The sequence below is a fragment of the Danaus plexippus genome, chromosome 19, assembly GCF_018135715.1.
Source record: "Danaus plexippus chromosome 19, MEX_DaPlex, whole genome shotgun sequence".
Classification (NCBI taxonomy): Eukaryota; Metazoa; Arthropoda; class Insecta; order Lepidoptera; family Nymphalidae; genus Danaus; species Danaus plexippus.
This window is the reverse complement of record NC_083549.1, coordinates 7,848,058-7,865,894: the sequence shown is the minus strand read 5'-3', so window position 1 is coordinate 7,865,894 and position 17,837 is coordinate 7,848,058. Positions and strand designations below refer to the sequence as shown.

The window sequence follows — 17,837 nt, the reverse complement described above, 5'->3', positions numbered from 1 at the left end:
TATATAAAAAAAAATCTTAATTATTTATCATGCATATTTTTACTATTTGTAAAATTTAAATTAATTTATACTTTATAGTTATTACACATATCTTATTATATGTGTACACCACCCTGTATAAGTTCGTTCTTAACGCAGGTGGTTCCGACTGCGAGGTCCGCAGTTTTTGTCTGAATTCCAATACTTATGGGATTTCCGATCGGATGAAGTCTTCACAGAAACTTATACACGTTTAACATTACTTTAACAAAAATTAATTAAACGATGTTATGAAGACATATAAATATGACAAAATAATTTCACTAAATTGGTATAGAGATAATTAGTTTCTAATATGAATACAGATAAAATATAATACAGAAATAAACACAGACATTATAAGGACGCGAGGTTGTATGTTAGGATATATAATGTAACATCGATTTAACAAAACAAACACTCATAATGCGATAACACTCAGACGAACAAACATTTTAACTGGATCCGATTGAACGGGGTTTATAACTCTCCATTTTAAAAAGACCCACTGAATTTAATTCGTCCCCAACAAAAATACAGATTTCCTCAAACGGAGGGAGACCGGGGGGGTCAAGGTGTCTGGTCGGTGTGCTCTCCATCCTCAAGTGATAGAAAATCGCATTACTAATACGCTTTCGTGATTTTTTGGGGCTTATATTATCTGGAACATATGTGTGATTTCCCTTGATATTACGTGATTCTAAGAATTCATTCTATATGAAAATGGTATAAAACTGTACTGTACATTATAATTTAAATATAACTACGAATGATAATCATCTTTGCCATCACACGAACCCGTCCCCAACCCCCCAACCTCCCAACTGAGCGGTGTAATGAGCTCTATCGGTTCACCCAATACCGTGCATTGTCCATTTATGATGTGTGTTTGTTTTAATCAAGTTCTAATCAATCTCCTAAACTGGCGGTGATTACACAACTCAGTGACCGCGGCTCGTTCAAACACGCGAACCGCTCTGATGGTTCCGACAGTAGGTATTGTGTAATTTAGACTACACAAACGTATATATAATATGTTATATTACTAATTATTACTAATTATTTTTGCTATACAATAAGTTTTAATACTTTAAAATATATATAATGTACTTCAGTACACTTTTAAATTACTGTATATAATATTATTAAATTATTCTTAACTTAAATTTGTAAAGTCACATCGTCACTCTCCTTAACTATCAAACATGGCGGACGGAGTCGCGGGTATTAGTTAGTGAATAATTAAAACGTAATGTTTTTGCTGCAATATCTGTTTCAAAAATAATGGCAGAGTTATAGTTATGTAAAGAAAGAATTACGGAGTATATGTCTACATAAATGGCAAATTTGTTTTTCGCTAGTGATGAAAAATTTCAAATACGATTGTGTGACCCAGATGCTTAGTACAAGTTCGCCATCACTGCATACGGAGAGTCAACGGTTTCATTCATAAATCTTATCAGATTGGAGTATTAGTGTGGATAGTTTGAGAAACGGGACACGTTTCGTGTGTAGTCACGATGGTATTACGTACTAAGGATACAGATAATAAAACATGCACATATTGCGATTATTCACTGTTCATAATAAGGTTCGGAAACATCTGTGATTAAATTATGTTTTTTTTTAATTTCTCAAAGTTAGAACAAATGCTTAATTTCTTTACAACTGAAATAATAGCTCTGTTATATCGAAAAAGTTTTTCTATTTTATAAAAATTATGTTATATTATAAAATACTACAAGTATTCAATTGAATAAAGTAAAAAGATCTTACTTGCGTACTCCAATACGAAACTCTGAGTAAGTAAATTTTGTATAAAGAGTTCTGAGTAAGAAAATTTATCATATAATTTATATACATATTTCTAATTTTTCTGATGTCTACGTTTTAATGTGACGTTATTTCTATTAAGATAAACGTATTTTTTTTCCTTATATAACAAATGATTTAGTCAGAACTGACTTAAAACATTATCTTGTAGATCTTAAAGATTAAGTTTATGAAGAATTTTCATATTAAGTAATAAAAAGCGGTCGATACTGCGACTCAAAACACAGTCAGATTATAACAGATCCGCTGTAACTAACGCTGAGCATTCTCAATTATCATTAACTCTAGTTACTTCATATATCTGTACACGTCACGTGTCTGCGAGTCACACCCCACTTTTAATCTGTAGGTGCTCAGCCTCAGGTCGGTGAGATCAAAGAAAAATTAAAAAATACCAACTCTTTTAGGGACTAATGAGGGCGGGCGTACATCTAGTCCTTTGATGAATCCTTCGTGGCGGGGACTCTGTTTATATAAAACATTATGTTTCAATTCATCTCATGACTCACATCTCGTTTCAATATTTGGATGTAATTAATATTTTTATTATAATGAATACGTTTCTTTTTAACATTCAAAGCGTTATTCTTCTTAGAATTTCAACCGTCCAACTATCAAAGAACGCAAGGAGCCCGAAAATCAATAAAGGTCCAAACTGCGCCGACGTGAGCCTGGCTGGCTTTTAAAACAACATCCGTTTAAGGAAATAGAGCCTTAACGTTACATTAAATAGGTGTTACAACCTAATATGTACTGGCACGTAAAAAATGACGAGTTACAGAAAAAATCTGTAGCATTCAAAATTGTTATAGCAAAAGTTACAGCAGAAATATAATACGTCACTACAATGAAAATATATCTATAGAAACTAGATTAGATAACTATATCTAGTAGTTTTGGTAGATGAAACATAAAATTTAACCTACAGTAGTTGTGAATCGACTTACACCCAGTTTTTCATACACGTAGCATCAAGCTACAAGTACACTTTACAGTCGTAAGCAGGTCAAAGACAGAAGCCACTAGCAGACAACGCAATACAATATTGAATGATAATTCCCGTTCTTAATATACTAAATCTAATTTATTTAAATGAGCACGTTTATCTTATTAGCTGTATACTGAATAATAATAGCTGAAACACTCATAAAAAATTGTCGACATTATCTCGTTTATTCCAATTAATATAATATTCTGAATGGATTTTATATTTTTTACGAGTGTAGTGTATTGTAAGTCTTTGTATTGTTACTTTTTTTCAGTGATTCAGTGTAAATCACAAAGCTGGGCGGCGCGTTATGATTGGCGGGGTCACGACCCCTTCACAAACCAATCGCGAAGCCTCCAATTACATAACAACGTAATGCTTAGAACCTTTTAGGTACATTCATTTAAGCATATATTTAATAAAAATTAAAATATTATAATAGTTAAAAGTTAACTACTATTGTAAAGTTAAATACGTTAACTCAGTGACAGTTATACGAGATCGTTAACTAGTTTCTTAGTAGACAGCGATCTGTCGGGATACATTATTCTATAACCAAATGTATATAACTTAGATTTTAAATTAAACTTAGACAAATTATGAACGAAGTTTAATAAAATCTTAAAACAATATTTTACCGAGTTTATAAAAATAATTAAAAAAATTCTCGACTCATCAGAGCATTACTGGAACTTACAGGACAACACAGTTTAAAATCTGATTCTCTTAAAACAGTTGGTATGTGTGTTTGTCGTTATCTTTATGTCTTATTGGTTTCCAAACGAGCGTTCACGTAACAAATTTTTGTGTGTTTGCTGCTATAGGTGTTTTTACTAATTACATTTACGTGTACAAATGTAATTGTACATCACGAATGTAATTTTTTTGTACACAAAATGTGTGTACATATGAACTCGTAATCTTGAATAATATTCAACATGTCAGAACTCCGATAATTTATATGTATTTATATAAGTCTAACAAGATTTTGATACACCATTTCATAATTATAGTTTATGTGTTATAAAAAACACGCAGACCGATAAACAAGAAGCGTGTAGATATATTAAAACGTCAAGCCCACTGAATGTACCAAAAAAGTCTTATCAGTAGTGATAAAAGCTTTATTACCATAGAATCGTTTTTTTTCCCCACAAGACAGTCTCGGGGGACGCGAGAGTTTGAGGAAAAACTTAATAAAGATATCGGCCATTTATCTATCCGATGTCAATACATACGCCAATAACTCTAGATGTATGACATTTACTTATGAAACATACAGTCGTAAAAGAAATATAATAATAATGATTTATTTGATATAAAGTTATATAAATAAAAATGATTATTCGCTCGTATCCAACGATGAATGTCCCGCGCAATTAAAAGCCAGCTTCCTCTTCGAGACAAATCGAGATATCTTTAAAGTGGACAATAAACGGCTTGTTTATGTGTTGTTATCAACTCCGATAGTGATGTGATCATTCCTCTAAATAGAACTTAACTGTCCACATGCTTTTCAAATTATTAAAACTGAATTTAAATAAATTTATAATAAAAACAATAAATCATATAAAATGACATGTTTATTGATATAATAAAGACATATTCTTATTTACATACAGGTAGGTATTCCAAACACTACGATACAATGGTTTAAAGTTATACATTTTCCAATAATTAATTTTTCACTTTATTATAGATCTATAGAATTTTTCTATATTATATTTAAGTTTAAATATATTTAAGACAAAAGATATGTTTAACGTATTTCGAGCGTCACAAGCCGGGGCACGTGAAAAATAAATGGTAAATGATGAAATAACAGACAACAGTTTCTTAGGCGATAAACTCTGACCGCTCTCAATAACGCGCTATTGATAACGGAATGTAAACTAACGTTAATTTTATTCGTCGCGATACAAAAGATAACAAACACAAAGATGGAGCAGAACTCGGAAAACATGAGTACATTATGACAGATGACTTCAAACTATAGACTAAATAAAAAAAAATGGCGCCTAAAATTTATGGTTATATAAATAGATTTATATTAAGAAATATTTTTTAAGAATTAACATTAGAAACTTAAATATTTTATATTAGTCACTTTGCATTCGAAATAATAACAAAACTGATTATAAAGTGGATTATATCAGATCGAGTGACGTCACTAATTAAACTAAACATGGCCTCACATCACAACACAAAGTCACAATGTTTTTTGTAAATATTAGATGATTTATCTCAAAGCTTCAATGTATATAACGTAAGTAACAAGCCTCAAGGAGGCAATAACTGTTGGTGTCAACTTTAGTTGCTTTTATATGAGTAACCTTTACAGGCCCTACTTAGGGTTACATGATACACTTTGTTGAAAGTCATCTCGATTCACCCCCAGGTCATAGCATTGTTCCCGATAATTATTGTAGGTGTTTGTTAAACTATTGTATGTTAATTTTAATTATTTATTCGTATTTAAATACGACGTTTCGTTTATATTAACTGTTGTGTGTTTTGTCATTTGATGATGAATCGAAAAACGATGGAATATCACTAGCTATTAGCATTTTTACTACCTATTCACTTTTTAATATGTATTTTTTTTTCTTAATAATATTCGGAAGTGTCTGTTTAATGGCCAGTTTTGAAATTTATTTTTGAAAAGAAATTTAAATTTTCATGTCACTAAAGCATTATTATAAAAAAATAATCATAAAGATAGAAATGCATACACATATAAATACCTCTGAATATTAATGATATATAAAATTTTAAAATGACACTAGGAGCGCCATCTATATGTCATAATAGTTTTTTTAGTGAAATCTTGTGCTAAGTCATTTTATCTACGATACATAGATGGCGCTTACATGAAAGATAGTCAATCATTTCCACGAACAGAACTGATGTACGGTTATAATATCAAACTTCGAAATAGCCTAAAATAAAACAAGTTGATGTTTTTATAATTTTACTGTTACATAATACAATGTCTACCAGATTTCTTACAGATACCCTTGATAGAACATAAAAAAAAATATATCCAAAGTCCTGAAATGCAACAATTCACCGCAGCTACAACGTTACTAGCTAAGGGCGAGCACACACGACGTAAGTAAAGATTACTGTGTCATAGTCCGCCTTAGCCCAAAGGTCACTTGAATAACGCACACTATAATGAAATAATACTACCTTCATATATACACGTCACTTACATTATACATTAAACATGGAATAGAAAAACTGATACACCTCGCATCGGACACACTTAGCAGGCCTTGTACACCACCACAGACATTTTATTAGAAAAAAAATGTCAAACAAAATATAATAAACAAAGCAATTAAGTCGAAATGTCATATTGTGTGAGAGAACAATTTTTTTTATTAATATACAGTATCGATCCATATGTAGTGAGTTATATTTTGTCAAAAATGTCAAAATTATATTCTATTTGAACACAAAATATTATGTTAGGACAGTGAGACCAGCAGTCACAGGCATCAAAGATTTAAATACTTACACCTACACACACGTTTCAAACATTTTGAACTCGCTTTACAATATTAATTTTTCTTATAATTTAAGAACATTCACTTCTATAATATTAGTACAAATTTTATTACACTCTAGAATAGGAAAAAAGAAATTGTAAACAAAAAGAGCAACAAAAAAAGTTTCCTTTCGATAAAAAAAATATATATATAAAAATATTACAAAAGACATGAATGTAATTTTTTCAATTGTAAATCGACTAACCTATGACCTAAACTAGCTTTAAAGTCGTGACGATTCGTTCTACAACAGAATCACCCGCATATGAGACAAACAGACTTCAGATCTTTCCATACTTCATCTTTCCTCATGCCATTTTCATTTATGACACAAGTTAATGAATAGTAGTTATAATTTGTTCAAACTTATATTAACCGAGCTCTGACAGCCTTCATTACAAGCCCCATATTTATTTATTATATCTTTATACATAACAATGGAATAATCATTAAGTCAACAGTCCGCTGTGTACGACTTGTGGTAAACTTTTTTAATTAATCAGCCTCGATAGTTCATCAGTAATGTGACCAGCAAACAATAGTTTGGAGACTTACTATAGTTACACGCTAACTTATCTTATAAAGATATATTTCTTTTTTTATCTTTATGCATCTTTAGTTGTTCGTACCGTCACTTATCACTTAACTGTTAGCCGCAGCACTCAATGTGTCAATTTTCACGTATGATGAGCACTTTACGGAAATCCCAGGATCATTCGGGCTCCGCGTACATAAATGAGAACTTGTCCAAGGCGGTGGGGGCGACGACCTTGCCCTCAATCAGGCACTGGACCACCCAGGTCGTCGACACTAGCGGTATGTTATCCTGGTTCGCTTTATTCTGTACTTCATGAGGACAGTCCCACTCGGTCACCAGGGCAATGGCCCCGGTCATATTTAAGTTATCTTCATTGACAATTCTTGTCGTAGCGCCGGCCAACGTACAGACGCGCTCCCAGAATTTAACAAATGTATCTTGATCTCCGCACAGGAGTATTATCTTGTCCTTGAAGGTCGTGTTTCTTTTGCCAGATGATGTCGTCTAGAACAATGAGTCTCCATAAGGCAATATTCTATTGAATTATAATTAGTAAAACGATTTAAAAAAAACATCTTATATAGTGTTTTCGCGAGTATTTATTAAAAAAACAAAATATTATCGGATTGTTAGGCGTTTATAATTTTTTTTAACAACATACTTCGACATTTCGGTTACTTTGCAGCAACCGTGTTCATAGACAGACGAGATGAGAATAGTTTTTATTCAACTTTATAGCAGCAACATTTCGTTACCCAATTAACGAATGATGACTTCTTTAAGCTCCAGCCGGTGGGCAGCACGAACGAGTCCACATCCAGCAGGTGACCCACCATGCAAGATTGTATCACCCAGTCGTGGGACACGGCCTTTATCGCCGCGGCCAGGCAGGAGATGTACTTAGCGGTGAGGCAGGGACGGGGCGATATCAGGTAGCATTGCGGGTACTTCGTCTTTGGCACGTCGTCGAAATGACTGAAAACAAAGCACACACACACACATATATATTATATATACTCCCAAAATATTAAGTATGAACTTGAAAAATTATTTAAGTTAATCTAAATATATATATATATATATATCAGTAGATACTGTAATGAGATAATTATATTTGGTGTTAGTAATGTAATCCCAGGTCACCTGTAAACAACTCCTCCAGCTGTTTCCAGCTGTTCCCGCAGTCGTTCCTTGTTGTAGGGTCGTTCACAGAACACCAGGTCCTCCGTGTCCGTCCCAGCGGCTGTGCTCTCACCGTCTTCCTCCGAGGAGTAATGCCGGCTGTCCTGGTTCATCTGGGAATTGGATTAGGAATAGACATTAAAGAATCTGTCTTTTACAGGACCAATTTAATGTATTTTTTTCTGTACTGTGAATTGTCTATCACCTACATATAAAGATACATTGAATCACACCACTTACGTGTTAAGTAATGATAAAGTGTTGATTTTTGTAACAAAAAATATTTGCAAATCATTGAAATTTCACCCTAAAATGGTTTAAATTAATATATGTGAGGGTTTTTAAGGGTTTCTTTGACGTATTATAGCAAGTTCTGATGTATATATAATCCATCATGATATACAGATAAGTGTCCCATTACGTATGTTTGTTAGTCACCTGTTTCTCCTTCCTGTCCGTCACTCTATTCTTCTTGGGTGGTTCCGTACATGTTAGAAGGAAACAGTAGCCAGCGAACATCTTGCTGTCGGTGGGGATGGGCCCCAGCGCTGAGATAGTATCTTCATCGTTTTCAAACTTCGTCAGCTTAGAATTCTTCTTCCCAATGTTCTGTTTGGCCGCTCCCTTCAACTGAAGGGGTCCGGCTGGGATGAAAACTCTCATATTAATTTTGTCATATATATATATATATATTTAATATGAAACACAACATTAATTTGCTTCAACCTATATATGTATGTATCTAGAAGTAATTTGTCATTGACCTGGTTGTAGTATATTTAATATATCAGCGTTATCACTATAAAGCCACACCCTCACATTCTTGGCTCTCAGATCAGATTTTTTTCTTCTCCCCGCCTACACTATAGACCCACCCTTAACTCCGTCTATCTTCCTCGGCGTCCGCTGCACCTCGGGCTCCACCCCAGCGACTTCCTCGATCCTGGCCGGCGCCGAGTTGCTGTTCTCACTCAGCTCACTACTTTCGCTAGCCAGACGCTTGCGAGCTATGCTCTTCGTTTTAACACCTGAAATTATTAATTCCTATGGATATTTCTTTCTACAGAAGTCCAGATAACGCTATTAATAGATACACACTGATACAAAATTTCGATTCTCTTATTAACCTGCCATTTAATAGCTTATGTGGTTCAAAATATCTTCCTACCCTAAAAAAATTTCCATTCTATTATATCCTATTTACCCAATATTGCTGAATTAATTATTGTTTATACCTGAGGTAGACGCTTTGGGACTTTTGGGTGACGCCACTCGTTTTCTTGCACTGGAGCTGCCTTTGTCTCGACTTCTTGCACTGCGAGGACCCTGGAACATAATATGCGATCAATATTTTACTTTTTAATTTTTTCACTTGGGGATTTTTTATCTGTAAGAATTACTCAACTAATAACTTTGTTTTAAATGAAGATATCCCGTTATTTTTTGTAGATATGGGCCAGATTTTATTTTTATGCATATTCATATGCCAGTATATATCTCACCTGTATAATATTATCGAGGTCTAACTCTCTGTGATGTCTCCGCCTGGGCGTGGTCGGCGTTGCTGGTGACCTGGCCCTGGACTCCTTGAGCGACCTGGCCTGGTCTTCGGTGAGATATAACTCGCTTGCCGTCACCACTACTATCGTGTCCCTGTACATATAACTCACTTGTTGTTACCACTACTATTTTTTATAAATATTTAAATATTAATGTACTTTTTTTATACTTAAATGTGAGGGTAGCTTGCTTGATATAAGACGTTAAGGTTTTGACAAAATATTACATCGCGTTCAGAAATCGGAATAACATGAAGTTTTTTAAATAATAAAATCCGCGTAGTAAATCCGAATAATACTAGTTTCATTTAACATGAAATTTGTTCTTTTTTTTAACATTTAATTTAAAATTTTGATAAAAAATCATTTTAGGCATAATTCTATCGGTTTGTTAAAGAAATTGTTGTCGTGATAATATAAAGGGGTCTAGCTAAAGGAGATTAGTAATTTTATTCTATGAAGAGTAAAGTACCAATTCAATATTAGGCATTGATGGACAGACAGTCTACACGACTCTTACAAGATGAATGATCTTCTCGTCATCATCTCGTCTGTCCGTGATGTAGTACGTAGTTAAAAAAATAACAAAACAACACGTAGTCAGCCCAAGATATTAGTTTCATGTACTGAACACTCGTGCGTATCTCACTATGTATAAGCTCACCCGTCGGTGGTGCATCTGTAAGTGACCGTGCCGCTACCGTTCTCCTCCACCCCCAGCACGAGTCCCGGTTCGTAGTTCAACTCCTCGTCGACCAGCGCGTACACCGACTGTCCTTGCAGCGGCAGCTTCTTCATGTCGCCGAATATTATGAAGTCGTCCAGGAGGACTTTGCTCTGACCGTCGTCGAACTTGATCAGATACTTGTTGGGTTCGGTGATCTCTAGTACTTTTCCGGAATAGTATCTCTTGTCCACCCATTTGGCCAGGACTACCGTGTCCGGTGCAAAGCCGGGGTACTCGGGCTTCGCGATCGCCTTCTCGACCGGAGTCGCCGGCCGCGGGGAGGGAGGTCTACGTTTTTGTTTTAACTTGCTAACCGACTTCGGTGTTCCTACAACAGCGGGCTTTTCCTCTTTCGGTGATATCTTCCCGGTGTCTCCGTTGCTGGGGATCATTTCCGGCGAGTTCATTCCCTGCATGTACTCCGCTTCTTCGTGTTGCGTGGGCAGCAAGGCTCTCTTAGTCTTCCCCGCTATCGGCCTTCGTCCTCTCACTCGTGTCTTTTTGAGCGAGCTCTTCGGCGTCGCTTTGTCACATTTGCTGACCTCTTCTGGACTCGCGTTGCCGTTGCTGAAGGTTGCTTCGGATATGGAAGCCTGAATGCCGACGGATATTTTGTCGTCGTTGAGAGATCGGTTCGCTTCTATGGACGCGTCTCTGATGTGCGAAAATATGTCTTGCAGTTTTTTCATCAGCGCCTCGTAACCTTTCACGGTGGTGGTAGGGTTGGATACGGATTTCCTCGGAGGTGGGGGGACCACGAAGGCTCCGTCACTGGTGCGAGTGCTGGATGATGACGTGGAACTAATAGTCGAGGCGAAGGAGGTTCTGTTCGGCAGACTCATGAGTCCGCCGCTCGTGACGCTGGACGGGGAGTTACTGACCGACACGTCGCCTAAGTAAGGATCTATGGTGAACCTCTTCGATATTCTTTGGTACTCCCTGCACATGTCCATGCCCACGTCGTTATCGGTTCTAACGACGTACAACGACAGGAACTCGCAGTCCTCGTTGTGACTGACATGTACGTCGAAAACCGGAATCAGGGGTGTGCTTATAGGCAAGGAATGTCCGTTCTGCAAAGGCGATATGGTGGACGGCGTCGTCGTGTTGCTGACTCTGAACGATTCGTTTTTCCCCCGTTTCCCCTTGTTCCCATTCAGCTTGCACATATCGGGGGTTATTTCTTGAGCCGGATCGTTGACGTCCGTCGGTGTGGATGAGTTTCCGTTAGACAGCTTGGATATGAGCTTGGAAGCGACGCTAGCAACTGGTTCGGGGCTGTCGAGGCCCATCGACCCTATGCTATCCGTGCTCTCCTGGTCCGTCGCACGTTCCTTACAGTCGTTTGGTGCCTGAGATGTGACGCTGCTCATCTCGGAGTAGTTGTAGCCGCTTCTAGTCGCAACCTTCCCAGCATCAATAACTTCCCTCTCTTTGCCGGTCACTTTCTCAGTATCGTAGTTCGTGTCTGCATTCGATTTCTCGTTATCGTTCGGGTCATAGTTCTCGACCGGCGACAGAATTAAATGGAAGTTCTGCGAATCGTTCAGTTCGGAGCCGCTTTCTTCTGGGATGGTGTCCGGTAGTTTCCGCGCTGGCAGTTCTCTAACGAACTCCACGCTCAGTCGGCTTGAACTGTCATCGGAATGTATAATGACGTCATCGTCTTTTTCTGCTAATAAATCTAACGGTACTCTGCGGGGCGTCTGAGCTTTAGATATGTCAACACTGGCGGACCTGGATTTTGGGGTTTTTGGGGTTTTAGGGGCGACATCGACACTGGCGGATCTAGATTTTGGGGTTCTTGGGTTCTTGGCGACGACTTCGACACTGGCGGATCGAGGTTTTGGGGTTTTTGGGGTGACTTCGACGCTGTTGCCTCTCTTGTTCCTCCCAGGACTCGACCGCACTGGCGTCCGCGCGCGCGATGTCGAGGGTAGTTCCTCATTCTGGTTTCCCATATCATTGATTTCCGACACCTCGTCGTCCAAGGTCTGCGTCGTCACAGTAACTCCGTCTTCCGTCAGATCCAGTTTAAGTATTTTAGCGTTGTTATCACATGTTTCCTCTGACAGTTTCCGTTTAGCGTGGACGGGGTTGTCATCTGTAAATAGAAAATCTATTTAGATCTTAAATAACTTTATTACTATTCTATGAATTTATTAAATTTTACGTAGTTCATCTTAAAAGAAGAATCTTATAAGGCAATAATGTAGCTGGTTTCAACTCATTTTGTGGTAATGTGCACAATTATTTAAATTAACAAAGACATTATTAATAAAAACAAACAAAAGTCGATCTAACAAAGGAGATCGCTCGTCAACATTGGATGAACTATAATAACTTCAAACAACAAACCTTTTTCGACCTGATCATTCATATTGCTGTCATCCTGTAACAGAAACAAGCAAATAATACAATTAATTTATTCATATTTAATTGAATTAACATTTATTCCTACTTACATTATAAGGCTATGATAAAAACATTACAAAAGATTACGAGCATACTTGGATTTATATATAGACATTAGTTAAACATTCACGCAGAAACGAATTGAACGATTTTGATGAGATTTTACAGTATAGTAGCTCAAACATCAGAGTATGACATTGAATATAATTTTTACCCTAAAATTCATAAAATTAATACAGTTACAGGGTGCATGAAGTTACTAACTAAGTTAAGAGCTATAGGTGTCGCTAGCTGTTGGTTACGATATTGATTGTGCATTTCAATTTGAAGCTTATATTGACATTCACATAGGCGAAGTCACAGGCAAAAACTAGTCAGTAGATATTATCTTTCGAAGACCTAGCCCTAAAATGAGGTGATCTCTTTTAGAAATTATTTAAAGAATTAGTTAAATTTATTACTCGGCATAATCTTGTATTTTTTACTATTAAAATAACATATAAGTATATGAGTATATTACACTGAAAAAATATGTTTTACTTGTTACATACATGTGCATGTATAGCTCATTCTTATGGTTAAAATTTTTCAGACTTTATTAAGCTAACTAACTAACATTATAAAACTAATTACAGAACTTGCAAGTAATGAGGATAATAATATATTATTTAAAACTGGCAACTTCACTTCTAGGAGGAAACTTTATTGGCATATAAAGTTCAAACATTAGGTGTATTTTATATAAGATATGTTATTGATTAAGATAACACTAATTTAACGGACCTCAATGCATTTTACTTCATCATCAGGTTCATACACCGGACTCTCGGGGAAGAGGTTCTGAGATATATCCTTGGGTTTGTCGGGACTTACGGGCACCTCTGTCTTCGTCTCTATAATTTCATGAATGAACATTAGTCAATTAATAAATATTACAAACAGAACTAGTTAAAAAATGTATAATTCAAATTGAAATTCGGTGTAAATCTTAAAAATTTATATTAAATAGCAAAGAAATTACACATCTGAAGTGATTTATTGATGATGACAAAAGCAAATGCACCTATATTGCAGTTAATGTAATATTTTATTAGCCTTTAACTTGTTTTTGTCAATATAAGAGGTGATTTTGACATAACCTACTTAAGCACTATTCATCTTCTAAATACACGAAATTTATTAGAACATATCAAAAGATCTAATTTTATTTAAATTAAATACTATTTACACGATAACTAAGCTTTATTATATTATTGTACAAACAATTTAATTTCGGATGTCATATTTACTTTTGGCAGATTACACGACCAAATTAAGAAGGCATTAGAATCTTGTAAGAATCATACATTTAAGACTTACTTTTATCCATATTCCACTCGAATTATACGCACACATTACTTTTATGCTAGATATGGCATAATATTTACAAAGAACCAGTATACTTGATGTAATATTATACAAAACACAGAAAAAAAGCGAGATGTCATTTTGTTACGATACTTGTCTATTGTAACGGTTAATAAGAAACTATGCTTAATTAAAATGAAATATAATTACGTAAAATACATGTTCACCTGAATCTCCTGCTGATGAATTAAAAGTGATAATGTTATCACTGGAATCCTCCATTATTAAATCGCAATTTCACTTTATTTTATTGAAATCTGGCGCGTTTTAGCATGGAAACATCTGTCACTTGAAAAAAGCCCAAATTCTCAGTATTTCCATATGCCGGATCACAATACAGCAATTCAATAAGTAATTTAACGTTTAAGAAAGATGATTTATATATAGGGTAATAGAAAAACGATTACAGTAACTATTATTATAATTTTCACAAAAAGTCAAGCGAAGCACGGCCGCTTGTTGATTTGGCCAGTGTTGCCCAACCGGAATAGCAAATATATGAACTGTCATTTTGTCGGTCTTGTGGAAGAAAATTGAATTCGTACACAAAATATTATATCATAAATTAATAAAAAAAATCTGATATTTCTTAAAATAGACTTAAATTAAATTCTAGTACAAAAAATAAAGAGACTTTATTATTACAGTAAATAATTTTACTTAAAACAAAATCAAGAAATATAATTTAGTTAAGTTTTGAACCTTAACTCAATATACATTGTTTCTACTTACGCTGAATTAAAAAAAATATTTTTTTTTAATTAATTTGAGCTCAAAATAATGCAAAATAAAATTATAATAAGAACGCTAATATATATTAGGCATTAATATCGCTGTAACTACTCTTTACATTTTAATGTAACTCACTATAATATTCATAATTAATTCCATATAATAAATAATGAATATACTCTGTTTGCTTCGTTTAATAGCTAATACTTTAAGAGCAAGTAAAAATAAGGCATAACTAAGGAAATATTTATCCAGAAAACATAATAATTACAATATCTCTAGTTTTTATAATAATTGATTAACAAAATCTTATCATAAACTTTCAATTTAAAATGAAGGTTATATTACAAGATAAATAGGACATTCAAGGGACCCTAAAATCGTTTTGTATATATTTGTACCTTTGTAACACTACTATCATTTCTTTTGTATTGTGTACTTATATATAAACTTCGCGATCTTGACATTATCTGTGTCTGTGTTTCATTTGATTTTTGTTTATATCTATGACAACTTAGTAAAACACTGCAGACAACTATGAGCTATTCGGCCGAGTTTAAATAATAATTGGTATCAGTTTTCACAGTTCAGTACTATTCTGAATAAATAATGGAATGAAATAACTAAGAATATTTTTATTTATCTTTTTGTCATTTGGATGATCAATAACGAATATTTTTACTATACATATTTAGAAAGTAACCATTTCTTGATTAATATTCCTGTATAATGAAGGTTACATAGGATTTTATTTTCTTTTTTCGAGATTTACTCCTTTAAATAAGTAAATAATATTACAATGACATTTACTCACTGCGTAATGTTATTAAAATAAAGTTGTTTACTATGTATTATTTGCTACATAAAAACAGTATTCTCAATACTAATACATTATTTATGCACTCCCGCAACTTATCTACTATCACATACGACACTCTACACGATGTATGAGGCTGGGATTTTTGTTTTTGGCACTAAATTATTCCCGGAACGGTCTCGAGACGGTATTTCTTCTTTGCCACTTGAGCTCTCGTGGCAAATATTCAAGTAAGTTTATCATAATTTAGATATACTTGCTTTTAAGTAATCCTATTAGTATACATATGTATGTATTGTATTTATTATTTTGTTGCGGTTATTTCGTGAAAAGTTTTCTTATAAAAGTATTATTCAATTACCCACAAGGTTTTTTTTTGAGGTTATGTTTTGAAAACTTATCTGAATCTGAGACACAAGTCAAGTGGCTTACTAATTACTTCGCCAAAAATATTTAGTATAAGGGCTGGTGTATATTCAAGTTTAAAGATATCCAAATAATATTAAACAAAATTAAAACAGAATATAAGATTATATTTGTTACGAATAGTGTGTAGTGGTCAGGACATTTTAAATGACCGTACTGTGAGAAGACAACTTTTTGTTACCAAGTGAGCGAAATATCGCCATCTGTAGAATGCTTATGTTTCACAAACAGAAGAATAGGAGGAGAAACGCCTTTTATTTTCCGCTTTAAGATCATATAGCTACATGTTTGATTGTTAAACTTATTCGTTCGTCGTTAAATTCTTTGATTAAGAAATAAAATTAATTTAATAGTATAAAAAGTGAATTAAATATTAAGTTACAGTTTTATAATTAAAATGGATGTTATTAATGTGATAACTTTTGACATGTTCCTCTAAAAGTTTTAACCGAACGGGCTAAGTTTAAAAAAAGTACCTAATAATAATAATTAATACACATGAAATTGTTTAATTTCTTCTTTATTTATCATTGGTTTTATTTTACGTAAAACTGACAAGCACATTTTAACGATTATTATATATAGGTACCTAGATGACGTAACTCTGAGAAACGCAAGTTTCGTCTGCATAACCTGGAAGAGGATTATTCATTCAAATAAATCACTGAAACGTCGACTTAATCACTTTGAAACAGTTTTGAAAGTAGGGTCTGAAAACTTGGCCAAATATCACAGAAGAAATAGAAAGATATTGAAGAAACTTGACAAGAAAAATTATTTGAGTATTGGAGAGAGTAAAGGTAATTAGGAGATTATTGTTATTTATTATAACTTACGCTAATACAACAATAAATATCTTTAATTGATTTCATAAAGTAAAATTTAGATGTTTGTCTATGGTTCATAACTCAAACTTCAATGTCATTTTATTTTACTTTTAGAAAAAAACAAACAATTCTAATGTCAAAAAATATTTCCGCACCTTCAAATTTTAAAATGCAATAGTTCATAATTAAGGATTGCTATGATATTATTTTCTTATTTTATGTTAATACTAAAGTTATATAGGTTATATGTTTTTCAGTGGAATGGACAAGGGAAACGATAATTAAAACGAAAAGACCGGGAGAAAACATCGTGGTTCGCACAAAGAGATACAAACTTTTTTGATTTACAAAAAAGAGGAATGTTATAATTTTAGCATTAAAAAGTTACTTACAATTTGTTAAGTTCAGAAAGGAAATAAAGTATATCATAATAAAACGTGTTTAACTTGAACTTATTTCTTTTTTAAGAAACAAAATGTGTAGGAGGTCTTAGGTTTTAGGAAAATCTGGATTTTTAAATCTTGAAACTTATAAGAATCTCAGTGGTATTAATAGTTTATGTATGGACTATGGGTATAATTATTTTACAAAGAACATTTTGATTACGTGGGTAAAACTGAAAATGTTTAGAACGGGCCAGTTACAAACTTTGTTATTGATTTTTTTTTGTATTTTAATTTTACAAGTCTTTGGTAACTTTATGTAGTAAATTGCATTGATTTTTCATTTACTTTTGTGAAATGGCGGCAAATCTAAAACTCGTTAAACTTGAAAATTTACCTAACGCGACAAATTTTTCGGTTAATGATTTATT

General features: G+C 33.9%; 2 protein-coding genes across 2 annotated transcripts; one reads left to right on the top strand and one right to left on the bottom strand.

Annotated features, from left to right (window-relative positions):
• Window positions 1–5,797: 5,797 nt before the first annotated feature.
• On the bottom strand, window positions 5,798–14,694 carry LOC116767926 (TP53-binding protein 1-like). The gene is made up of 11 exons (XM_032658466.2): window positions 14,389–14,694; window positions 13,598–13,707; window positions 12,758–12,791; window positions 10,337–12,503; window positions 9,616–9,766; window positions 9,349–9,439; window positions 8,989–9,141; window positions 8,552–8,757; window positions 8,075–8,226; window positions 7,687–7,906; window positions 5,798–7,435 (listed from the first exon to the last, which is right to left on the bottom strand). The coding sequence occupies exons 1-11, from the start codon at window positions 14,441–14,443 to the stop codon at window positions 7,106–7,108; spliced, it is 3,669 nt and encodes a 1,222-aa protein (XP_032514357.2). The 5' UTR covers window positions 14,444–14,694; the 3' UTR covers window positions 5,798–7,105.
• Window positions 14,695–15,705: 1,011 nt separating this feature from the next.
• Window positions 15,706–17,432, top strand: LOC116768061 (uncharacterized). Its single transcript, XM_032658683.2, has 3 exons — window positions 15,706–16,000; window positions 16,782–16,996; window positions 17,281–17,432. The coding sequence occupies exons 1-3, from the start codon at window positions 15,897–15,899 to the stop codon at window positions 17,364–17,366; spliced, it is 405 nt and encodes a 134-aa protein (XP_032514574.2). The 5' UTR covers window positions 15,706–15,896; the 3' UTR covers window positions 17,367–17,432.
• Window positions 17,433–17,837: the final 405 nt, after the last annotated feature.

Coding starts and splice junctions, on each gene's coding strand:
- LOC116768061 (XM_032658683.2), top strand. CDS start 15,897: ATGTATGAGGCTGGGATTTTTGTTTTTGGCACTAAATTATTCCCGGAA. Junction 16,001..16,781: donor CTCTCGTGGCAAATATTCAA/GTAAGTTTATCA, acceptor TATTATATATAG/GTACCTAGATGACGTAACTC. Junction 16,997..17,280: donor GAGTATTGGAGAGAGTAAAG/GTAATTAGGAGA, acceptor TATGTTTTTCAG/TGGAATGGACAAGGGAAACG.
- LOC116767926 (XM_032658466.2), bottom strand. CDS start 14,443: ATGGAGGATTCCAGTGATAACATTATCACTTTTAATTCATCAGCAGGA. Junction 9,142..9,348: donor TCCCAAAGCGTCTACCTCAG/GTATAAACAATA, acceptor TAATAATTTCAG/GTGTTAAAACGAAGAGCATA. Junction 8,227..8,551: donor CGGACAGGAAGGAGAAACAG/GTGACTAACAAA, acceptor TCCAATTCCCAG/ATGAACCAGGACAGCCGGCA.